Source organism: Somniosus microcephalus, chromosome 14 (genome assembly GCF_052327205.1).
Source record: "Somniosus microcephalus isolate GS21.2 chromosome 14, FLI_Smic_1.0, whole genome shotgun sequence".
Lineage (NCBI taxonomy): Eukaryota > Metazoa > Chordata > Chondrichthyes > Squaliformes > Somniosidae > Somniosus > Somniosus microcephalus.
This window is the reverse complement of record NC_141000.1, coordinates 117,760,405-117,785,636: the sequence shown is the minus strand read 5'-3', so window position 1 is coordinate 117,785,636 and position 25,232 is coordinate 117,760,405. Positions and strand designations below refer to the sequence as shown.

Sequence of the window (25,232 nt, the reverse complement as noted above, 5' to 3'; positions counted from 1 at the left end):
AACCTTGTGATGAGATTACAGCCTCGAAATCACTTCTCTACCCAGATAAAAAAAGTGTAAAAAAAAATACCAGCACAGGCTGATAAATGAAACAGAAAATGCTGAAATCGGACTGCAGGGTCAGTCAGCCTTGGAGAGAACCCAACATCCCAGCTGAAACGTGAACCCGTCTTTTCAGTCTTTGGTGCTGAGAGACCCTGCTGTGGGTTTTGTACTTTTATTTCACCCTCATACGTCCTGTCGTGGGGGGTGGGTTTGCCGGCAGCTTTGTTCCATTTTTAGGCGGACATCAGGTGTCACGTGGACATCAGCTGCTTCTCTCCTCCGTGCAGCTGAGGCATAAAACCGTCGACACTGAAGGATTAGTAACTGTGATCACAGCAAGGTTACCAACTGATAATCCACACTTAATTAGCAGGGAAGAGAAGTCAGTGTACGTCACAAACCTCTTATATCAGGACAGGCGAGGCCAACGTTAACCACTTATGGTTTGATGCATAGAGAGAGAACATTTCTGATTAAACGCTGGCTCCATGTATTTTACTTGATTAACCCACCTTCCCTTCCCTTCCAATTGCTCAGTTGGTAAATAAATCCTGTGATGTAGCGAGGCGAGAAGACAGCAGGTTTGATCTCGAGCCTGTGCTGAGTTAGTGATTCTTATCTCATTGAAATGTATAAAATTCTGACAGGGCTAGACAGACTGGATGCAGGGAGGATGTTTCCCCTGGCTGGGGGGTCTAGAATGAGGGGTCACAGTCTCAGGATACGGGGTAGGACATTTAGGACTGAGATGAGGAGAAATTTCTTCACTCGGAGGGTGGTGAACCTGTGGAATTCTCTACCAGACAGCTGTGGAGGCCAAGTCATTGAATATATTTAAGGAGAAAGATAGATTTCTAGACACAAAAGGCATCAAGAGGTATGGGGAGAGAGCGGGAATATGGTATTGAGATAGAGGATCAGCCATGATCGTATTGAATGGCGGAGCAGGCTCGAAGGGCCGAATGGCCTACTCCTGCTCCTATGTTTCCATGTTTCTTAGTCAGGGCATTTGGGGGCGTGGGGACGAAGGTATGAGATACTGCAATTGGTCCTAGACATTTTTGTCTTGAGGAGGGGAGGGGGTGGTGGGGGTTGGAGAAAGAGACTTAGCTAGAACTCTAGCTTCAGATCGCCAGCGGTCATTCCTTGAGTAGACACATCTGGAGATCCAGTGCCTGTTGACACTGGCTGTCTAGAATTACACTGTACCAGAGGACTGACAGACTTGTAGAATTGCACGAGTTGCCATCTTCAGGACAGAGAATACCAGGAAATAAAAACACTTCTCATCTCTAAAGGACACAAAACAAAGTAGTGAATGAAATCTTGGAGTTCCAATATGGCTTCTTAAATTTGACTCCTTATTTGAGCAAGACCACTAGAAGCTGTCCATGACTCCCATTGGCCTTCCCAACAGCCATGTCACCAGACCAGAAGGTCCTAGGGTCAATCCCCAGTCTGAGCTGAGTTAGCTGATCTTAGCGCCTGGGGGAATGGGGGGTGTGGGGGTGCTTGGCTTTGGTGCTGCTAGGCTAGAAAGAGAAGGGAGGGGAAAAAAAATCAGCCAAGGTTCGAAACCTTGGATTGGGTTCATCTGTGGTGCACCTCTCTCTACCCACTGCATGGTCAAGTAGCCTGCTGACACTATCAAGGCACACACATGAAGTGTGCTCATATTGGGAAGTACCTGGGGCTGCCGGCACTCATGGAATTGTATCCCATGAGCAGGAAGGGGGGAAAACGGAGGGGAGGGGGAAAAACACACCGCTGTGTCACAACACAACGTAGGGTTCACCTCAGTATTTGCCTCCGAACACAAGTTGGGGTTCTCAGGACTTGCTTTGAAATGGGAGTTCTTGCTCTAAAACCTCAGGTCATCCAAGGTCACAGATCTATAGCCCACTGCTTTTCAACCTTCTTCAATTCAGAGCAGAAAGCAACGATTTCCATGTGGGCGGACTGGGCTCATTCAGGCAACACTGGCAACCCTGCAGTTGTAGTTGCTTCGACTAATTTCACGGAATGTTAACCACAATCACAAGGCTTAAATTGAGCCACTTCCTGAAACTCTGAGCTGGGTTTTCCGCTTGTCATTAATGGATGGTTGCACTCTGTGCGTTTTTTTTGCACTGCGGACGATGCTACACCTGAACTTGATGCTCAACTGAATTTTCCAGCACGCTGTTTTAAGTGTATATTATAACACTGCCCCAGTGTAATTTATTGTCTCCAGAGGGCCTGTTACTATTTACCTTGACATCAGATTTTACCCATTCCAGGTTCGAATGTGCTGAATTAGCTGATCTTGGCCAGGGAGGAACAGGAGATTCTACAACTGGAGACCACACTTGAGATAAGAAAAGCTTCAGTCCAGGTTCTCACCCCGGATCACCCTCCGCCAACTCCACAGGCATATGCAACGAATGCAACCCCGGACATATTTCCTGAGGGGAGGGCCAGTCTGCACCGGTTGCTCCAGAACAGACTTCCTGTGCACAGGGATGGCTCCGCGTGCGGCCACATCCCCAAGTGCGGTTGTGTTTGTGCACCATGTCACCTCAGCAACTTCAACCTCTCTTGCATTGAACCCCACCTTTGATTTTATATTATATAGAATATATAAAATTAAAGAACCCCCCCCTCCCCAGAAAATGCTGGAAACGCTCAGCAGGTCAGGCAGCATCGGTGGAGAGAGAAACAGAGTCAACGTTTCAGGTCGGTGACCTTTCGTCAGAACTGGAAAAGGTTATAGATGTACCCTGCCAACACTCACAAATGAAGGTGTGCTGGTGCCAATGGAACCACACTCCAGCAGAACTGGGGACTTCAGCAAAGTTAGAGGACGGAATAAAGTTAACCAATGCAGATTAAAAAAAAAACTAATTCTTGGGATGTGGGCACCGCTGGCAATACCGTCATTTTATTGCCCATCCCCAGTTGCCCATGAGAAGGTGGTGGTGGGCCGCCTTCTTGAACCGCTACAGTCTGTGTGGTGAAGGTACTCCCACAGCGCTGTTAGGGAGGGAGTTCCAGGATTTTGACCCAGTGACGACGAAGGAGCGGCGATATGTGTCCTAAGTCAGGATGGTGTGTGACTTGGAGGGGAACTTGGAGGTGGTGGTGTTCCCACGTGCCTGCTGCCCTTGTCCTTCTGGGTGATGGAGGTTGTGGGTTTTGGAGGTGCTGCCGAAGAAGCCTTGGCCACTGGCTGCAGTGTATCCTGTAGATACACACTGCCACGGTGTGCCTGGAGTATCGTGTGGTCTTAGCAGATCATGCTGCAAAGAGTGAATAACACCATGCTTGACATCTAGTGTAAATGGTAGAAACATGTGTGATATTTCACTCTATAGATGTAGCAGATTGGGAAAGGCGAGAGAAATAAAAAGAAATATACTTTATAACCCACAGTAATTAACTGGGTCCACGGGAGCTACCTTGCTTCAGCTCACCCTGTGCCTTTTTAAAAATTAGTTTATGGGATGTGGGCGTCGCTGGCAAGGCCAGCATTTATTGCCCATCCCGAATTGCCCTGGGCAAAACCCAGGAAGGCGAGGTAGTTCACCTCCTGTAGCTTCTCAACTTTGGTATAATTTTTTTTAAAAACTACCAGTTTTCACATCTTCCCATTCATAGAAAGTCTGCAGCAACGCTTAAATCATAGGCTCAGGTGGAGCAGAAATGCCTGCATGGACCTGTTGGGCCAAATGGCCTGTCTGTGCTGTACATTCTATGTGATACAAGAAAACAACAGAACCAGAACCTGAATTGGTGGGAGATGACGGGTCACACACCTGGAATATTAATCTTTCTCTTTCTGATCTTGATCAGCCTCCTCTGTTTTTCCATTCACATTTTTTCTCTCTCTGGGTTAAGGACCAAGCCTCAATTTTCATAAGTATTGGGGAACATTCCACACTGGTCTGGTTCACCGTGAGCACTGCAGCGGGAACAGCTCCACATCATGCCTTCGACCGTGAAATGGTGGGAGCTTTGCACTGATCGCCTGCTGCATCTACAACTGGGCTCGGAATATCTTGGAGAAGCCCAGAGGAGATAAAGTGCAATTTTTATTATTTAATAATTAATCATTTAAAATAGGAGATCGATAGATTTTTGCCAGACACGGGTATAAAAGGATAAGGAGCCAAGGCAGGTGGATGGGGCTAAGATACAGATCAGCCATGATCTAACTGAATGGCAGAAGAGGCTCTAGGGGCTGAATGGCCTCCTCCTGTTCCTGTGACCTCCCAAAAGCACTTTACAACCAATGAAGTACTTTAGACACTTGCAATGTTGGATACACAGCAAGGTCCCACAAAGAGCAATGTGATCACGACCAGATATTTTTTTTTTTTTAAGGTGATGTTGCTTGAGGAATAAATCTTGGCTAGGACACCGGGGAGAACTCCCCTGCTCCTCTTCAAAATTAGTGTCATGGGATCTTTTACATCCAGCCGAGAGAGACGGGGCCTCGGTTTAATGTCTCATCCAAAAGACAGCACCTTCAAGAGTGCAGCACTGCCTCAGTACTGCACTGGGAGTGTCGGCCTAGATTTTTGTGCTGATGTCTCTGGAGTGGGACTTGAACCCACAACCTTCTGACTCAGATGATGGTGCTAGCAAAAGAAAAATTTAAAGTAAAAGCTGAAAGTTGACGTAGGTTCTCCAAATGTCGCTAGCCTATCCTTTCTGTCTCAGACAGCCCATGTTGTGCACTTCCAGGTTGTTGCTTGATTTGCCATTTACAGCTTTCAACACCGGGAAGCTCAGCATCGTTACCTTTCTCATACTGGATTGATGCAATCGCTTGCGGTAAGAGGTGTGTTGTTACTGCTTTTTAAGAGTTACTGCAAGAATTTTAATGAAATTATAAATGGCTCTGGGATGGAGTTACCCTGGACAGGTACTGCCTGCAGTCAAACAAATTCCTCCCCAAGAGAATCTGGACAGGCCTTTTCCTGGAATGGACAATCATTCACTGTCACGACTGCTTCTACTCAGCAAATCTGCGCTGTATCTGATCAAAGCCAGCAGCTAAGTGCCTCCAGCCTTTCACTCCATCAAACTCCGCGGCTGCTATCTCAGGCAGAGTCAGGTGGGTCCATTACCAAGGCTGTCGTCTTCCATTTTCGCAATATTGACGGCCGCCACCGTGGCAACCCGAGTCTGTGCCTTTAATGATGCTGAGTCTTAACTTCTCCAAGTATCCTAATGGGCCTCACCCCTCCATCAGTTTCAACTCACCCAGAAAGCTGTACCCTGCAATGTGATAACCAGATAATCTGTTTTAGGTGTGGGATAAATATTGGCCAGCACACCGAGAATTCCCTTGCTCTTAGAAATAGTGCCATGAAAGGGCAGGTGGGGACCTCGGTTTCACGTCTCATCCGAAAGACAGTGCAGCGCTCTCGATCGTGCACTATAGAGTCAGACTGGATTATGTGCTCAAGTCTCTGCATGGGGAACTTGAACCCGCAACCTTTTGACTCCAAAGAGAGTGCTACCCACTGAGGCACGGCCGACAGCGAGTTGACTTCCTAAGTGATCTCCTCCTGCCTTATCCCCCTGCATGCACCCTCTGCTCCTCTCCATCAGTGGCTACTCAGTCAGCCAGCCAGATCCCTCTGCCTTGCAACTACCCCAGTGAAGCCCTTCCCTTTGTCTGGACCTGTGCTTCTCTCCTGCCCCATCCACCACCCCCCCCTCAACTGTTCAGCATCTATCGTTCTGTCCTCCTTAATGCAAAGTACTTTGCTAGATGAAAAGCACTACAGAAATGCAAGTTCAGGTCTTCAGGTCTGAAAACTAACGCAAAAAGAATTGCCAAAGCCCTGCACTGGCATCTCAATCCGATTGGCACAAGATGTACTTCACATGGTAAGTTTAAAAAAAAAATGCAGTGGGAAACTAGATTAGAATCGGTCCTTTCACTTTTGTGTCCCGTTTTCAAGTCCAGCTTAAACTGATGTAGTGAAAGGCTCCTTTTGGCTTTAAGCGTGCGAAGTGAAATAAGTTTGGCCCGTCTCAATCTGTTTAATAGCGGGCATGGGCCCCACAGCACAAAGCTGCTTCAACCTCAGCATTGATCAGTGATCACAAGGCGACTCGTGTGGGCAAGACAGAAATGTACGCGACACTGGTGCAGTAAAGTGGATGGAGAGGAAGAGCAGAGAGCTCAGCGCTACACCTAAATGTTATACCTAACCCAGGAGTACTGCTGCCACCACCATTGCCATTCCCCAGCACTAATATCCCTCACGGTGCACAAATTGAAGGCGTTTAAAAAAAAAAAAACTATTCAAGCTACATTTCATTAAGAATCGTGTTAAATTTATTTATGTAATACATTGTAGAAAGTCATTCTTAAAGCTACATCTGTACAACCTATCTTACCACTGAGAGCACATCTCAGTATATACATCTGTTTCGAGCATGTCCCCATGAAGTCGCTTGCTCTGTCACAGGGGGTATGCAAGCCACAGGGACGCACTAATACAGTTACATTCAGAAAAAGAATCATCAAGGATTAACATGAGTAAAAGATCCTAAGTGAATGACGCTGAAAATGGTACACAAAACACAGGCACAAGAAACCAGGCATTTCCTTTATTCTGCAGCTCACAGACACTGTACAGCATCGAAGAAGATTCAGCTTAACAGCAGCTCTCTTGCAAAGAAAAAAAAAATGTTCCGTTGTATTATCTGGAATAATCATCAACACTAACACTACAATTTTACTGCATAGTAAGCCTGCTTTTTCTCATCTCGCTGCCCGATTTCTCCCCCCCGCCCCCCCAGAAAAAAAAAATACCAAACCAGCATGGTATCCGCTCACCTGCGAAGCAGTTTAAACTGACCAAGACAAAAGCACCCACAGAATCCCTCCCCTTCTCACTGAATGCAGCACAAATATGTTAAAGCGTGTCGCAATTTAAAAAGGACTTCATCATCTGCACAAAAAATCACAAGATTACAGTACAACCTGCTAACAAACTACATGATAAATAGCAACTGGATAGGAGACAAATATCATCGTCATGCACTAAGTACAGAGAAATCCTAACAATTCACAAAAAACATTCATTAATAATCACGTAGTGAAACAGTTAAAATGCTCATCAAGAATACACGTGTTTGTTTCTGACTTTTCGCTTCTTCCAGTTCAGGCATCTACTTGTGTTACAGCACAGCTGTTCAAGAAAGGCGAGAATGAGCAGAGTAATGGTACACGGAGTGTCTCGGGCAAACTGAACACCACACGGTAGAAGCTAGCATATGCTGTCCAGCTCGGGAGATTATACTACTGTTTAGAACGGATGTGTAGCGAGCACGCTTTAGTTTTGCATCTGTTCAAAGAACTTGTACGTTGGGTTCTCGTATCCATTTTGCTGCATCTTTGAGAGGTGGCGTTCCTCCGGGGTGACAGCGGCATCGACCTGTGGGTGTGGGGGAAGAGAGAATGATACAATGTTTGCATAATGTGTCACACAGCCCTTGAGGAACTGCACTTTGCTTACAGCCTCCTGGCTTATTTCCTACGCATTAATCAGAAACTGCATAGCTAGTAACAATTGTATAAAGAACCACAGCAAAGTCCATTCCCAAGCGCAATGTTGAGCATTTTGAGCAGGTTCTCCACCCCCCCCCCCCTCTCCCACCACTCCTCGCCCCCTTTACTTTTGTCAGTTCGCACCTCCTCCTTTCCTGAAGGCTCCATGGCTGCCAATCGCCTTCCGGTAGCCTGCCCTAGTGGCCATTCCCCCACACGTGAGCCTCGAGTGAATGCCAGCAGGCAATTTGACCATGAAGGGCATCACAATTGAGCCAACCCTGCCCTGAAGACCACAGGCGTGCACTTCCAGCAGGGATCACTGGACAATGATCAGCAGCAAGAACGCTGGCCATTTATTTTTAGCCTCACTAGCCAAGAGAGCTGGTTAAAATTGGATTCCCAGCTGAGAAAAGTTGATAGCACCAATCAGGATTCAAATCTCAATCTTATCTGCATGGCTTCAATTATACACTGCCTTTCCAAACTGGGTCAGGGTCAGCATGAGAACATTTTCAAAGGACACTACTAAAGGCAGTTAGTCTGATACACAAGATCACAAAATTCAATGATAAAAAGCTACTTTAAAAAGAACACGAGAGAAAAAAAGATTTGCATTTATATAGCGCCTTTCAATATGCAAGGACGTCCCAAAGCATTTCACAAACAAGTACTTTTTGAAATGTAGTCACTGTTGTAATGTAGCAAATGCAGCAGCCAATTTGCACACAGCAAGCTCCCACAAACAGCAATGTGATGATGACCAGGTCAGCTGTTTTCAGGTGTCGATTGAGGGATCATTATTGGCCAGGATACCGGGGAGAACTCCCCTGCTCTTCTTCCAATAGTGCTGTGGGATCTTTTACTTCCACCTGAGGGGGCAGATGGGGCCTTGGTAAGACAGTACCTCAGACAGTGCTGCACTCCCTCAGTATTGTACTGGGAGTGTCGGCCTGGATTATGTGCTCAAGTCTGGAGTGGGACTTGAACCCATGGCCTTCTGACTCAAGAGGCGAGAGTGCTGCCCACTGAGCCACGGCTGGCACAGAAAGGACAAATATAACTTTGAACAAGGAGCATCAGTTCGCCAATGAATACTTTTGAACTATTAATGGTCTCATTTAAGGAAAGGAATAGCACTTCAACACCGAATACTTGGCCATTACTGGACTTTGAACCCAAGTGTTGACTGAGTTATATTCAAGTTTTCTTAAAGGGAAAGTTTGTCACTCTCCATGAGTTACTCATTGAGAGGATGCCAACACGGTGATCCCGTCCCCAATTGCATTGATGATAAATAGCCTTCATGGAGGCATCTGTGGGCTTGTCAGTAATTTAAAGAGACAACATTAAGACAAAGACGCAGAGGATTTGGATAAATATGGAAAAATATTTCAGTGCTCGGTAGATTAAAGAGTTTAAATTGTACTGTGCATTGTTGGTGGCTTTTTGGGAATTAACTTGAAATGCAAAAAAAAAAGCAATTTAATTTCTATTAAAAGACCCAAATGCAATATAAATGTACTTTAACAATGTCACTGCGGGCACCTGCTCCATTGTTCTGCAATCCACTCAGATTTTGTTACAACTGCAGTCATCGGGGCTGTTGCAAAATATTTAAGAAAGCCTAGCGCTGCTGTGTATGGGGATAGAGCACTGAACTTTCTAATTGATCCGTTTCATCGGCATTCATTTATTCATGCTTCCTACACGGTCCCAGAGCTGCCTGTTAATAGTATGAAAATGTACTGTCTGATGCGACACTTAGCCACGCAGCAAGATCCTAGCTTCAATCCCAGCTCGGAGCACAGATGGCTGATCTCAGTTGGGCTGGCAGTAGGGGAGGGGTGGGGGAAAACAGAAAGTTGACGGGGAAGTCTGGGTTCTCGCACCTCATTTCCACCAGCAGCCCAGTTGGAAAGAAGGAGGCTCGTGTGGAGCATAAACGCCGGCATAGACCAGTTGGGCTGAATGGCCTGTTTCGGTGCTGTAACTCGATGGAAGCATGCATGTTCTCTTTAAGCCGTGCAGCGCTCTGGAGCTCCCGTGCGGCCGGCTCACTGGCTTTTAAAATGGGGAAAAACCGCACGTGCGGTATTTATAAAGGGGCCACACAGCCAAAAAAAATTAAAGGTACACTGATTTGGGCATTACAGTCTATCCTGTCCACAAGTCAGATAGCTTGCTGACTCACTGTCTAGCCTCCCATTTGAGAAATGGTGTAAAGCACCAGAGGGTTACTAGCATATATGAAACCATATCACAGCAAGGAATCGGGAGAAAGGGTGCAAACTTGGAAAACAGAAAGATCTAGAAATCTATTTTGTTTGGTGACTTTCAGGGACCAGTGTTTAGTGAGCTACCGAGACAAATTCACACAGCTTCACCCCTGCAGTAAAACAACACCCAGCATTAAGGCTCACACATAAATGGGCCAAGTGATTGGCAGTGTGACATCCTGCCACTAATACCTACACTTACCGCACATGGCGCTATTGGCTATCCCTGTACTGCGGTTTCGCATTAAAAGCCCTGGAGGTAGTGACAGTGCTGGTTCCCGAGCTGATCCGAGTGATGAGAATTCACTTGCCAGAACAAATCACTTGTACTGCATGCATGAATAATGGGGTCACTTGGGCCCAGGGAGAACGATAGTTCAGCAATAAATCAAAATCTTCAGGAAAGGAGGGGAGAACATTGGCAGAGAGAAAAAAAAATTACAATGCAAAAACAAAAAGGAGTATTTGTGGCAACAGAATATAAAGTGGGCGCTTCCAGCGGCTGCTTGGGTTTAAGTGGCTGGTAAATAATTACCCACCTCAACAACCCCATGATGGATCGACGTATACTGCTTCTTTTTCAGCATCACCAGGGTGATGACAATCACTGTTGCTATGACAACTCCTCCAACCATGAGACCAATGATAGCTCCTTTATTTGATCCAACATCCTCTGGGAAAAACACCTACCAAAAGAAGATTTGCACATAAATATAAGCCAAAGCCAACACTTCCTGCACAATGTTCATGCGACAGTGAATCACATCACATTTTTGGACCCAGAGAAAACTCAGCATTTCACTTACTATAGCAGGGACAAGATTTCATAAGCCATCGACACGCTGAAAACGCAGTCATTTATATCATTAGCAAAACAGCTGCTCTTGGCTAGGTTGCATTAAGGCTCAAACATACAAGCTACTTAATCCTTTCAGAACTGTTGTGACATTTCACAAAACCACAAGACTGCAGTTTGAGTTTATTTGGAAAGTATTGTGCATCTGCAGATCTGAACATTTCTTAACACACTGCCTAGGAATTCAATTACTGCACATCAGACAGGCTAAGGTATATTTTTTAAATGGAAAGGATTCTCATTAATAACATTCACCATGCCCTCCCTGAATACACACCCGGCTCTGACCGACTGCTAAATAGGTCAATATTCAAAGGGGCAATCTTCAAAAGCAACGTCAACTGACACACGCACACACTACCCAGATTACAGTGATTCCCAATTGTGTCGAAGCAGTTAGCATACATGGTTCTTAAAATAAAAGACATGCAAGCATGCCTATTCTGGATACACTGCAGAATTTGACAGCCAGTTTAATTATTAAAATTAACATCGAGGTGCCCATTTTAGCCATCCGACTGCAGAGTTTCCATCTGGTTCCTGTAAACAGCAAAAAAAAGCATCTAGTGCTCCTATCTGGAGTGGCTATAGTTAAGCACTGATGCGGGAAGCAACAGCTTTATTTTTCACATATTAAAAAAACTAATTTCTTCTGTGCCTCTGCAGTTTTAAAAAAAATAAAAAGCACTGACGTAAATGGGGAAAAGAAAATCTTTTTATGGGTCCTTTTACTGCAGAGCTGCAACAACAACTTGCAATAGCTTTTTTAAGGTAGCAAAATGTCCCAAAGCGTTATCAAACACAATTTGACACCGAGCCACATAAGGAGATATTAGGACAGACGACCAAACGCTTGGACAAAGAGTTTTAAGGAGTGTCTTAAAGGAGGAGAGAGAGAGGTAGAGGGGAGGAGAGGTTTAGGGAGCAAATTCCAGAGCTTAGGACCTAGGCAACTGAAGGCTCGGCTGCCAATGGTGTCGCGATTAAAATCGGGATGCACAATTGGAGGAGCGCAGAGACCACACCTTGAGTATTGTGTGCAGTTTTGGTCGCCTTATCTGAGGAAGGACGTTCTTGCCATGGAAGGAGTGCAGCGAAGCTTCACCAGGCTGATACCTGGGATGGCAGGAATGATGTGTGAGGAGAGATTGTGTCGATTGGGCTTATACTCACTGGAGTTTAGAAGATTGAGAGGGGATCTCATCGAAACCTATAAAATTCTGTCAGGCCTGGACAGACTAGATGCAGGAAGGATGTTTCTGATGGCCGGGGAGTCCAGAACCAGGGGTTATAGTCTAAAAGGATAAGGGGTAAGCCATTTAGGACTGAAATGAGGAGGAATTTCTTCACCCAGAGAGTGGTGAACCTGTGGAATTCTCTGCCACAGAGGGCGGTGGAGGCCAGTTCATTAAGTATATTCAAGAAAGAGTTGGATATATTTCTTAAGGCTAAAGGGATCAAGCGATATGGGGAGAAGGCAGGGACCGGGTGCTGAATTTGGATGATCAGCCATGATCTCATTGAATGGCGGAGCGGGCTCGAAGGGCCGAATGCCCTACTCCTGCTCCTATCTTCTATGTTTCTATCTCGGAGGGTTGTAGGGCTGGAGGAGGTTACAGAGATAGGGAGGGGCGAGGTCATGGAGGGAGTTGTAAACAAGAAGAAGAATTTTAAAATTGAGGCACTGCCGGACTGGGAGCCAATGTAGGTCAGCAAGCAAAGGGGTGAACGGGTCTTGGTGCGAGTTAGGACACGGGGCAGTGAGCACAGGGGGCGATGGGTGAACGGGTCTTGGTGCGAGTTAGGACACGGGTAGCAGATGTTTTGGATGAGCTCAAGTTTTTTTTTAAAGAATTATTTTGGTTGAATGACGTGTTCCAGAAGAGGTGAAGGATTTGGGCCTTTTATAAACCTCCAAGAAGGTCTGCACAGGCTCTTGCATTTCCTTTTTGGGTTTGGGTGAAGCCAATGCTCCGTTACTTTATCGAATGGTCATTCTTCATGTGGACCTGAAATGAAGCATCAGGAGGATAAATAGTTGAAAAAAATAAAACAATTAAGAGGGCAGAGGGAAAGGTCAAGGTCAGAGGGATGGAGCGAAGTGGAGAGCGTTCAGGAAGCTGGTGCAGGCATGATTGGCCAAATGGTCCTCTTCTGTGTTACAAAATTTGATGACTGACATTTTACTGTGAAAGGCATCAGTCGAGCCTGATCCTACCCTCACCATATATACAAGCGTACTTTCTAGAAGGAGCCACTCCATTGATTTCTCCCCCTCCCTAGCCTTGGGCAGCAGAGGCCAATTATAGCACTGCTGCCAACGCGGAGTTAAGCTAGCTCAGTGCAGACAGAAAATCAAATCCTGGGTCTGTGCGGCCTAGTATTGCACAAGGTGATGATCTTACCCACAAAGCCAGGAGTGTCCAAGTTTTAAAAAAAAATCTTTGTGGGTCGCTTATGTGCATTCGATGAGGCCTTGACAGACACATTTTTATTACAATTTGATTTGGGAGTGTGGGTGACGCTGACATTTATTGCCCATCGCGAGTTGCCCCAAGGTGGTGGCAGCGGCCTTCTAACTGCAATCCTCATAGTGCAGGTGCCCCCAGAATGGTGTGAGGTGGGGAATTCTAGGATACTGACCCAGTGACAATGAAGGGATGCCGATATATGTCTAAGTCAGGCTGGTGTGAAAGTTGGTGGTAGTGGTGTTCCCACGCCACTGCTGCTCTTATTCTTCTCGGTGGTGGGGGTTGTAGGGGCGGGAGGTGATGTCGAAGTCATTTTGTTGTTGCTGCAGTGTGTCCTTCAGATCGTACAGCAGCCACACGGCGGAGAGGGTGGCTACAGAGTCCAGTGGCAGCGTCACCGATCTCGCGAAACGCTTTCTCCTGGATGGTGTTGAGGTTCTTGAATGTTGTTGCAGCTGCACCCATCCAGGAAAGTGGTAAATATTCGATCATACTCCTGACTTGATGGTTACCTGGTATTCCCACTAATCTGCATACATCATAAACTAACTGACTTGTTCTGATTTAGCATTCATCTGCTAATAAGGCAAGAGCACCAAGAACCACATTTTCCAAAATCTCCAGGCCACAACATTCAACAGGAGAAAGCAAGGAATAAGAAATACAAGAGTAAATAGAAGCAAGTTGCCTGAGCTTCGAGGGCCAAATCCCAGTGACTGGCTCCTAGCCACAGTGGGAAGACCTTGGAACAGGATGTGCATGGTTCGAAAAGAAAGGGATTATCTTTGATTAATCTGCTGCCTTGCATTGACAAGACTATTTCAGGATTAGGATAGCACCATCGCGAATTGATGAAGCAATTAAAGTTTCCAAATTATTGGGAACATCTTTCAAATATGCATTCACCGTCCACGCTACCAATTCACTCACCAGCTTCTGATGATGCACCTCATACCCAGAGTCCTGTCGGAATTCGGTCTCCATCTTTACTTCAGCTATTTCCTCTTGCTTAATGCCAGTGAGTCCCGAACCTGTGCGCAGACAAAACCATTAAGGACTTCTTTTTTTAAACTTGGTAACGGCAGCGTGCAACTGACCCACACAGACCAGAATGTCCCAGGTGCAAATCCCCAGTCTGTGCCAATGTCCCAGGTGCAACCTCAGAGTTTGGAGGGGGGGGGGGGGGGTGGTGAGGGAATGGGCCAGGGGGTGAGAAAGAGCTGGTTTTGGGAAGGGGGAGGGGGCAAGAGGAGGAGGAGGGAGGGAGAGGGGAGGTGCCAGAGGGGGAAGGGGAGGGGCCAGAGGGGGAAAAAAAACAAGGGAATGGTGAGGAGGGGGCCAGAGGGATGGGGAAAAGAGGGAGGGGGCCAGAGAGAGGAGACGGAGTGAGAGAATAAGATGGATAAAAGAAGCTGCCCATTTCCTCAGCAAAGCATTCCTCATATGACCCCCTTCACAGCTGACATGTTCTGTCTAAGGGTTCACCTTGTTCCTTTCAACTTCACTCACTGGGCATTATATTTGTGCAATCAAAAGGAGGTTATGCAATTCAGAAGAGTAAAAATTAAAAAAAAGAAAAGAATTTAATACAAGCCAGATAAAATCAGCATTAGGCAAAAGCCAAGCAAACGGATACCTGGTCGAGTGGTCAGTCCTCTGTCTGGTGCTGGCCGTGCATCAACTGGTTCAACTGGGCACGTGCATCGAGGAGTAGAAACAAAAGAGCAAGTAAAAAATCAGCAACTGGTGAGGGGAACAAATTAGCAGCAACAAAAGGGAGCGCGAGCAGCGTCGACAGGCCCCTCCATCAACCACAACAGAATAAACTCCGGCAATCCAAACAAGTTCCATCACGCCTCGACGTGGCCTGGAATCTGGAACCATTAACTGCATCAGCGCTACCTTCCAGCTGATAACCCCACCTCCCTCTTCAAAATATAATGGACAGTACAACAAAAACTGCACGCTTCAGCGAGACCACAAGCGTTGTTAAGAGCAAAATAAAAGAGTCAGTCACTTATTTATTCCTTTGTTTTAAACACGGGTTGCAAGTTGCAGTTATAACATTTCAAAGCGAACATGCCCTTCAATAGGATTTTTGGATTAGAGCATAAAAGCGAGAGATAAAAAAGTCAAGCGAGGAAAAAGCCCATCGATAGCTTATAAATGATGGCTGTTATGGATAGGGTGGTGAAATCAGATTCCACAGGAACCTTCAAAAGGCAATTGGACATTTATTTGAAGAGGACTAATTTGCAGGGTCATGGGGAAAAAGCTGGGGTGAGGGACTAAATTGGAGACTTCTTTCAAAGAGCCGGCACAGGCACGACGGGCCGAATGGCCTCCTTCTGTTCTGTGAAAGTACTTTATGGGAGGTAGAAATAGAATAGATTGAGGGTGGAGGTTTGGGGGGGGGGGAAAAGGGAAACAGAAAAAAAAATCAATCGAACAAAAGGGAAGGTACAGAAATCCAGGTTGAATTTGGCAGCTTGTCTAAGTGAGGACTAGGTACTTTGACCTGCTTTAGGACCTACCAGCAATGCTGAATAAAAACCTTCCCCAGCTTTGCTTAAAAAACCATGAAAGAAGTTTTTCCAGAGTCATTCTTTGCAATCTCTGCTGCAAAATTCTGGCCTTGGTGAACAGTCACAGTAACTGGAAAGGGCGGAGGAAACCATCTAATCTCTAAATTTATCATCGGAGGTAGAGACGGGACACAGGTTACTTGTGAGCATGTGCAAGCCATCCACATCCTGTAATCAGCACATTCACAAACATGCATTCTTCACTCTTATTATATCATGAAAGATCCTGTGCTTTTTGAACAGCTCAGATCTGATAAGCATTCGTGAGGCGGTATTTCTTGAAAATACTGCAGTTTACTTGCTTTCACAACTCTGAACAAAAAAAAAGTTACCTGGATCAGAGCCAGGCAATTTTTAAAAATTAAAAATTTTTTTTTTAAACTCTCTTCTGGCTTAAATTGAGTTAAAAAAAATGTTAAGTGTCGATCCAGCCAAAAGTATCCCAAGTGATTGTGTGATGCCGTGCCAGCACCCTGCAATCACTTTCCATTAACACGGCCAGCTGCCAATCCTGACAGTGCGGTACTACAATGCTGCTGAGCAATCTGTTCAAGTGGGAGTGCAAAGCTGGTTCATCAGGAAGAGTGCAATCACTCTGCTGAGGGACATAATGATGGGAGGGCACTGCAGTCTGGATCTACATATGGGCAAGATGAAAAAACAAGTTTCTTGAAGACGTGAGTTTAAAAATTTTTTTTTTTTTAATTCTCAGTGCGTGGTTGGATGTGAGCACGGGCAAGAGGTGTCTGATTGTGTGGAATAAAAAGTGGGTCGAAGCGGGCCAGTCAAAATACCGCACATGCACGGTTTAGCACATTGAAAAGCCGGTTCGCGGGTTTCCTGAGGCGCCGTGCAGCTTAGAGGGAATGTTGGATTGAAGGCTACGCAACATAGCAAGGAATGGTCGCGAAAACCCCGTGTTACCAGATGACATTGGCAAAGGCTTGGGAATAGGCTGCCTACCTTCCCCTTTCTACAGTGAAAGAAAATGAGAGCAAAACTCCATTTTATATAAGTTTTTAGCTTTAATTTTTTTTTTTTTTTTTTTTTTTTTTTTTTTTTTTTTTTTTTTTTTTTTGAGGTCAAGGTGCAGGAAGATGGTACTGAGGAATGAAGCTCTTTCCTTTTCAGGCACCCAGACGTGAAAGGTTAGGGTTTAATCCACTGTGCCAGTTTCCCATTTGACTTTTAAAAAACACCTTTTTCTTTTAACATTTACTGAATTAAAGAGCTTGCTTTTCTTTAACATTCAATTTCACTTGCGGTGGCGCACTGAAAATTATTAAAAAGATGAACTATAAGGCAGGCAATCATAACAAATTTTCAGAACCCAATTATGCTCATTAGAGCAGAAAGGGCTGGGTTGCAGATCACACTGTTAATAATTAGGTTCAAGTTTTAAGTTGCATTTTGTAATCTTTTTTGCTGTAGGTTCCTTCTCCCCATCTGCGCTGCCTTCCTTTAGCTTTGTAGTTAGGCACACAGGTAGATTAGATCTATTCAATTTAATTCAATCCAATATATCGTACAAACCAGAACATCATTTCCATTTAGCCAACAGAGATAAAAGAAAACTGCATAATCAATGAGGGAAGAGAAAAACAAACATTACATTGCAGCTTTGACGATGAGGCATATTTTCAACAGTCCCCTCCATTTTTAACTCTCTCTCTCTCTCTGGGCCAGGTACCATTTCTGTAGCAGACGGAGGGATAAGGCCTTTCTGAGGCCTCTTTTTCCTTGACCTTGTCCCTTGGTGATTTGTATGACCAGCTCAGGGGAGACTGTCTCCATTTTCCTTTTGGGTAAGTACTTGGTGTCTATTTAGCAGCTCCTCCTCAATTAATGGGCGAGACTGGGAACTCACCACATGTGCAGAACTGAAAGGCCTGTGGTGCACAACTTCATCATAAGGTGTACAGCTGACGTTAATTCTGAGGTGACTGTAGGTGGCGTGATAGGCTACGATCAAGAGAGTAGCCCAGGATCAGCGGGCTCCCATTTGGACCATACACTGATCAGGAATGCATATCTGTATGTTTAACGGTTTAAAGATAGATATTTTTTTTTTAAAATTTGTGGTAGTAGTTTCTCTGGTTAGGCCACAGCTGGAATACTGTGTGCAGTTCTGGTCGCCACACTACAGGAAGGATGTGATAGCTTTGGAGAGAGTGCAGAGGAGATTCACCAGGATGTTACCAGGGCTGGAGCGCTTCAGCTATGAAGAGAGACTGGGCAGATTGGGTTTGTTTTCCTTGGAGCAGAGGAGGCTGAGGGGGGACATGATTGAGGTGTACAAAATTTTGAGGGGCATAGATAGGATGGATACTAAGGAGCTTTTTCCCTTAGTAGAAGGGTCAATAACTAGGGGGCATAGATTCAAGGTAAAGGGCGGGAGGTTCAGAGGGGATTTGAGAAAGAACTTTTTCACCCAGAGGGTGGTTGGAGTCTGGAACTCACTGCCTGAAAGGGTTGTGGAGGCAGGAACCCTCAACATTTAAGAAGCATTTGGATGAGCACTTGAAATGCCATAGCATACAAGGCTACGGACCAAATGCTGGAATATGGGATTAGATTAGACAGGGCGTGATGGCCGGCGTGGACACGATGGGCCGAAGGGCCTCTATCCGTGCTGTATAGCTCTATGACTCTGCCAATGGCTGATGGGTAATTGCACACCCATACAGAGCAAAAGATCCCAGATTCCTATCTGGGTTCATTAGGGCACTGTAATTAGAGCCAACACTCCTGGGCTAGAGTAGGGAAGAGGGAAGAAAAGGAGAAAGAAACCAGCCAAGACACCCACTTATCAAGTGGCCCTTTTTTGTTTTGGAAAGTGTACAGGTGTGGACTTCAGGCAAGGACAGCCTTAGGCCCGATTAGGACGTCCTTCGTGGTCCAAAAGACTGTTGACACGAGCGTATTGCTCATGAAATATGACCAATTGGAATCATATCCCAGAAGAGTGCATACATGGCTGTACATGTTGTGAGGGAGGCGGGAGGAGAGGAGGGAGGCGGGAGGAGAGGAGGGGGGGGGAAGAGCAAGATACATGTTCTGCACTGTCCACAGCAAAAACAGTTCTTGCAGTGGTTTGTGGAGAAAACAAGGATTTTTTTTAATTTATAAAGTACCAACCCTTGCAAATCGAACTGTTAGAAAACATCTGCCATGTTCAGATAATCCTTTGGGAGAGGAGATATTTTTATACATTTTAAAATATATTTTTCCAAAAGTGCTTTGTGGCATTCTTCCGCTATATTTGCTCACGAGACCAGGAGGGAGAGGGGTAATCACTGAACCGTTCGCCGAACACACGAAAAGAAAGTCTTACCCAGCCTGCTGCTGCTTCCCAATTAAAGAGGGAACAAAATAACCATTTCCCTCCAGCAGTCAGTAGTTTAATTAGGAGAATAAATGTTATTTTCTACTAATTCCAAATGCAAACTGTTAAATATGTAAAACATTTCAAATACACAGTCACTGATACCTTATACAAGTTAGCAAAAATGCTAAGCACATTATCTCAGTCAGACACATCTGCCCATATTCTCATCAGGGCTCCACATTAAAAACATTTACACACTATCTGGAATGCCATGTACTATTTTGTTCCCAACTATTCTCCACCTCCTATATCTTGGTGTTCAGTTCCAGCTCTCCCAATACCCGATTACCTTCATTCTCCGTGTTGGCAGGGATGGAGTCAATGACAAATGGGTGCAGAGGTTGAAGGTCATCCAGACTGAACTCCCCATCATCTGGCAGAAGCTCTATTGTTGTTTTCGTTTCGGAGAGAGACGGGACCAGTGCGTCGTTTCCGTAGCTAATTCGCGTGTCACTGACAGAGTTCGCCACCATGTCGTCAATATAGCTCTGCTCCTTCTGCAGCAGTTCATCTGTGTTAACACAATGCTAGGGTCACGTCTTTGGAATGGTGCACAGGTAATGATAACAACCGTTAGCATCTGCGAGATCATCTCTTAGATTCAAAATATCAACTGCCCAAACATTACCAATTTGAACTGTTTTTTTTTTTTTTTTAAAAGGGGCAGGGAAACGGTGGAGGGGCAGCAATATCTAAATTTCATCAATTGGAAGATCCAGATTTCACCGAATGGAAGATGAGTTTCTAAAGGTTGTTGTTTCATTTCTCCGTAGACCTTATTTCATTGTAACACACTTCGACAACAATTTTGTAACAAGGAAGAGAGTTTTATTTTGAAGAACCAAGGACTTTTTTTTGCCCTTCACCAGTGATTGACCGGTGCTCCACACCTGTGCCATTGCCACTCAGGCCGTTGCTCAACAATGATTACAACAACAAGTATTTATACAGCGCCTTTAACATAGTAAAACATCCCAAGGTGCTCCACAGGAGTATTAGAAGACAAAAAAATGTATATCGAGCCACAGAAGGCAAAATTAGGTCAGGTGACCAAAAGCTTGGTCAAAGAGGTAGGTTTTAAGGAGCATCTTAAAAGGAAGACAGAGAGGCGGAGAGGTTTAGGCAGGGAATTCCAGCGCTTAGGGCCTAGGCAACGGAAGGCACGGCCACCAATGGTTGAGCGATTATAATCAGGAATGCTCAAGAGGGCAGAATTAGAGGAGCGCAGATATCTCGGGGGGTTGTGGGGCTGAAGGAGGTTACAGAGATAGGGAGGGGGCGAGGTCATGGAGGGATGTGAAAACAAGGATGAGAATTTTGAAATCGAGGCGTTGCTTAACTGGGAGCCAATGTAGGTCAGCGAGCACAGGGGTGATGGGTGAACGGGACTTGGTGCGAGTTCGAAAATTATTTGCAGATTTTTTTGGTGGGTGAGGGGCAGCAGTGAAAAAGACCTTGGTGCAAACCTACACCTGTCACTTCATGGTGTCAGCTGTGGCTCAGTTGACAGCACTCTCGCCTCCGAGTCAGAAGGTTGTGGGTTCATGTACAACTCCAGAGACTTGAATTCAAAAATCTAGGCCGATACTCCAGTGCAGTGCTGAGGGAGCGCTGCACTGTCGGAGATGCCGTCTTTCGGATGAGACGTTAAACCGAGGTCCCATCTGTTCTCAGGTGGACATAAACGATCCCATGGGACTATTTTGAGAAGAGCAGGGGAGTTCTCCCTGGTATCCTGGGCCAATATTTCTCTCTCAATCAACATTACTAAAACAGATTATCTGGTCATTATCACATTGCTGTTTGTGGAAGCTTGCTGTGCGCAAATTGGCTGCCGTATTTCCTACCTTACAACCGTGATTACACTTCAAAACGTACTGCATTGGTTGTAAAGCGCCCGAGGTCATGAAAGGCGTTATATAAATGCAAGCATTTCTTTTTATTAGTCTCCGCTCATCAGACTGTACGTGGCAGGGTGAACCCTCCCTAGATTTTGTAATAACCCAACTGCTACTACCCACAAAGGAAGGAAGGTCCTGCCCAACAACACTGGCCACTTATGGCAGAAGTCTCAGCCATAGAAAACAAGGTGGTTCCAGGTTAGGCCACCCCAAGGGATGCTGCACCTGGTCTTTGTGCCCCTGAACGAGGGGGATAAGTGGCAGGGCTCCTTGTTCCCAACTACTATCCAGAGACGTCTGCTGGAATGTGTGTCTGTGTACATGTCAAATGAGGATGGAATCAAGATTGGACTTAGCAGTTATGGCCTCCTTGAGTGAATAACCTGCTGAAACTCACTGTTGAGGCTCACGTAAACTTAATCCCAAAGGTCTGCCGGTGCTGTGGAATTGTACACCAATCAGAAATTGTTCATGGTGAAAATTAAGATAAATTAAATATTATACAACAAAAGCAAAAATCAGAATGAAAATAACATTGGATGATCACTGTGCAAATTGTCAGCAAACTCTCGCCTCCAAGTCAGAAAGCTGCGGGTTCAAGCCCCAGAGACCAGTACATAATCTAGGCTGGCACTCTGTAGTGCAGTACAGAGGGAGTGCTGCATTGTTGGAGGTGTAGTCTTTCAGATGAGATGTTAAGACGAGGCCCCGTCTGCCTGCTCAGGTAGCTGTAAAAGATCTTAAGGCACCATTCGAAGGGGGGAGGGGTGGTTCTCCCCAGTGTCCTAGCCAACATTTATCCCTCAACTAACACCAACCAAAACAGATTAACTGGTCATTTATAATTCACTAATGTTCAATGGACTTTGCTGCGTGCAAATTGGGTGTCATATTTGCCAACATAAACAACAATGACGCCACTTCAAAAGTACTTAAGCAAAATACTGAGGATGCTGGAAATCTTTCTGGATGTTGGAAATCTGGAGACCTTTTGTCAGAACTGGTCAGTTCTGACGAAAGGTCATCGACCTGAAACGTTAACTCTGTTTCTCTCTCCACAGATGCTGCCTGACCTGCTGAGTATTTCCAGCATTTTCTGTTGTTATTTCAAAAGTACTTAATTGGCTATAAAGTGTTTTGGGACATCCTGGAAATATGAAAGGCATCATATAAATGCAAGTTCTTTTTTCCTTTCAACGTAGAGTGTCCTGAGATAAAAGCAAGAGTTTGGTAACTCTATAATTAAATGAAACATTTTGGGTAGGAGTCAGGGTTAACGACTTCTCAATTTCAGTTAACTGCCTGGATGAGGCACAGCACACAGCATAGGTTTAAAACCCAAATGCAGATCTTTGCTGGGCAGTGACTGCAGGGAAATGTAGAGTTTGTCTGAAACTCTGGGTTGATTGGTCTCCAAAAGCATCATTCTCATATCTGACTCGCGAGAGGTGCCAGAACTATCTGCGATTCTGTTAACGATTATTGTTATCTGCCTCCAGAAAACAGATTTTTAAAAAAGCATCTCCTGTTGTTAAATTAAAAAACAGTACTGTAACCTGTTCAGTTTGAAATTTAAAAAGCAAAACCCTTGGCTATTTTTCTGAAGCAAGATATTTATGATACAACAGCAGTAATTACTAAGGGAAATGTAATTCACTGCTTCTTCTTGGTACAGCACTGCTCTGAATTCAAAGCAGAACGATTAAAAAAAAATAATTCCGCCTTGCGTATAAAGTACAACAATGTCACTGCCCCGAGCAACAATTAGTCTCTCTCTTCACAAAACCACAAACACACAATTGTAAGTATGTGTTTCTAAATACTAAGCTAGAATAAAAGTACTGTAAATGCAACACAAAAATTATAAGCACAAAAGCACTGAGCACACTCGCACTGTGATAATGGCTTTTTTAAACAAAAGAACACACATGCCTGTATTTAAAATACAGACTGTGCTTAGTGCACTTGTGTGTGTCGGGCTGAAGCTATATTCAAGGTGAAGAAGCACTTAATAAAGTGCAATAAATGTTCACAAAATTTCTGGGGCATGTCAAGAAATAGGACAATGTGCTTATAGAAGCCAAATGAATGATTAAATGTTTAGCGATTTAAAGATCTGGCACTGCAGACCACACTGAGCAAGGTTCATTTAGTAACCATATTAATTTTACTTACAATATTGCTTTTTAAAAGGATTTTATTTATTGATTTGATCTGCTAAGATTGCCATTTTGGCTTCCACACAAAGCTGTGCTACGTCAATGCAGCGCAGAAGTCTATTTTTAATTTAACAAGGCCCATAAGATTTCTAAGTCCTTTTTTCTCCAACTTTATCCAAAGACTCAGGCTCTTGTTGAGGTACAAACGTCAGCAGCCCTCTGGTATCTTACCCAAATGGCCATTCTATATGTATAAGCCCTGACAGTGACTACAGCTATTCAACTGTGGAGGGCACTACAACCGAGCCAATCCTTACCGAATCACATTTTCAATCGAGGATCACTGGATTGTGACGAAGTGTGACGACCAATGTTCCCTCCAAGCTGCGCGCGTGTGGCCGCGCAGTAATCTGCAAGGTCCCGTGCAGGCCTCTCATAAGCTTTTATATTGGAAATACCGCACATGCGTAGAAATTTAAAGGGACCATCCATTGAAAGAAACAGGCCGAACAGAACAAAGTGCGGCTTACAGGGAACATTGGTGAGGACTGAATGGGTTTTCTCCTCTGTAGCCCAGGGCTTTAATGTCAATTAAATCTCTCCAACTGCTGCGTGACCGAAATCAGTTAGCGGCTCGAACCTGGGATTTTCTGGCTTGTACGGATTCGTATTGCACTGGTCAGTGTATTTACCCATCAGGCTCGAGGGGCTGAATGGCCGACTCCTGCGCCGATGTTCCTTCGGTTGGACTCATGGCATGGTTAATAAAGGCAATGAGGATAAGAACCAACACATTTACAGAAACGTACCAACTTCATCCTGGATCTCCTCTGCAACTGCTGGGACTTTGTAAAGCAGCGACAGGCTCTGGTTCATGCGTTCATCAATCACACGCAGATGAGTCATTACCTACAAGAGAGGCAAATGGTCGAAATCTTTACTAAATCTATACACTGTGGAGACTCAGACATTTGCTCTCATCAGCGTGGAATATCATTACTGGGAAAGTGACAAAAGCACACTAGAACCTCACAATCACTCCCATTTTCTTGAGACTGCAACTAGTTGCGTCTCCACTATGTTTATACAGGAAACTTTGGCTTATTCGGAGGTTGTATATTCGGAAACCTCGATCTAACGGCAGAAATCAGCAGCCATTTTGGTTAGGTTTTTTTTCTTCTCCTAGCTTTTTAAAAAAAATAAGAAGTCAGGCTCTGGAAAGCATCTCTGTAGCTTAGCAACAGCTTCAGAGACGCTTCCAAGGTACGGGCCGAGTGTTTACAAGCTGTTGCTAAGCAACAGTGTTTGTTGTCAGATACGGAGATGAAAACCTCCGTACCCTTCAACATTAGCGCTGGTCTATCCGGAAGTTTTGATAGATCGGCAGCAGTTCGGTCCCGTCGGTGCCGGATATCGCGAAGTTTCCTGTACAGGGCTGCCTTACATTATATGCAATGAGGTTTTTTACTGACTAGTTTCACCCACCAAATTGTACATGAAGGTATTTCCTTTCTAAATGTAAAAATTGATAAGCTGAAGATGGTTTCAAGCGGACTTGGTTTTCTTGTGATTTAACTAACTTTGAAACTATTCAGTCCACTAAATCTTTTGGGATGTACTACCATCAGAAAATCTGACTTTTCAGAACAGACTGGGTAAAAAGGCCACTAGCAGCTCTTTAGTTTTTAAAAAAAATGAAAACAATTTTATATCGATCCCATCAAGTCACCAAATTATATACTTCTCCTACAGGCAGCACTCCATATTAACAATGGGTATGATTGCCAGACCGACAGCAATATGGTCGACTCTTAACAGCCTTCTGAAATGGCCTAGTAAGCCACTCATTTGTACCAAACCGCTACAAAGAAGTATACAAAAATAAAACTGGATGGACCACTCAGCAGACTCGAGGGGCCACTTAACTTAGGCCCCGGACATGACAAAGGTGCATGGGAACACCGCCACCTCCAAATTCCCCTCCAAGTCACACACC

General features: G+C 45.0%; 2 protein-coding genes across 13 annotated transcripts in view; one reads left to right on the top strand and one right to left on the bottom strand.

The window, feature by feature from the left end:
• The window catches only part of gabpa (GA binding protein transcription factor subunit alpha), a 384,408-nt gene that overhangs the window by 111,242 nt on the left and 247,934 nt on the right, over nt 1-25,232 (top strand). The window lies entirely within an intron of this gene.
• appa (amyloid beta (A4) precursor protein a) overlaps nt 6,641-25,232 on the bottom strand; it is a 170,692-nt gene continuing 152,100 nt past the window's right edge. For 2 of the 4 annotated variants that reach the window (XM_086007240.1, XM_086007238.1), the window contains 6 exons: nt 24,046-24,145; nt 19,466-19,687; nt 14,840-14,893; nt 14,134-14,234; nt 10,416-10,562; nt 6,641-7,484 (listed from right to left, as the gene is read on the bottom strand). In XM_086007240.1, coding sequence (XP_085863366.1) covers nt 7,383-7,484; nt 10,416-10,562; nt 14,134-14,234; nt 14,840-14,893; nt 19,466-19,687; nt 24,046-24,145 — 726 coding nt within the window. In that variant the 3' untranslated portion in view covers nt 6,641-7,382. The remainder of the gene's footprint in view (nt 7,485-10,415; nt 10,563-14,133; nt 14,235-14,839; nt 14,894-19,465; nt 19,688-24,045; nt 24,146-25,232) is intronic. The other 2 variants (XM_086007239.1, XM_086007242.1) reach the window with 1 other exon arrangement.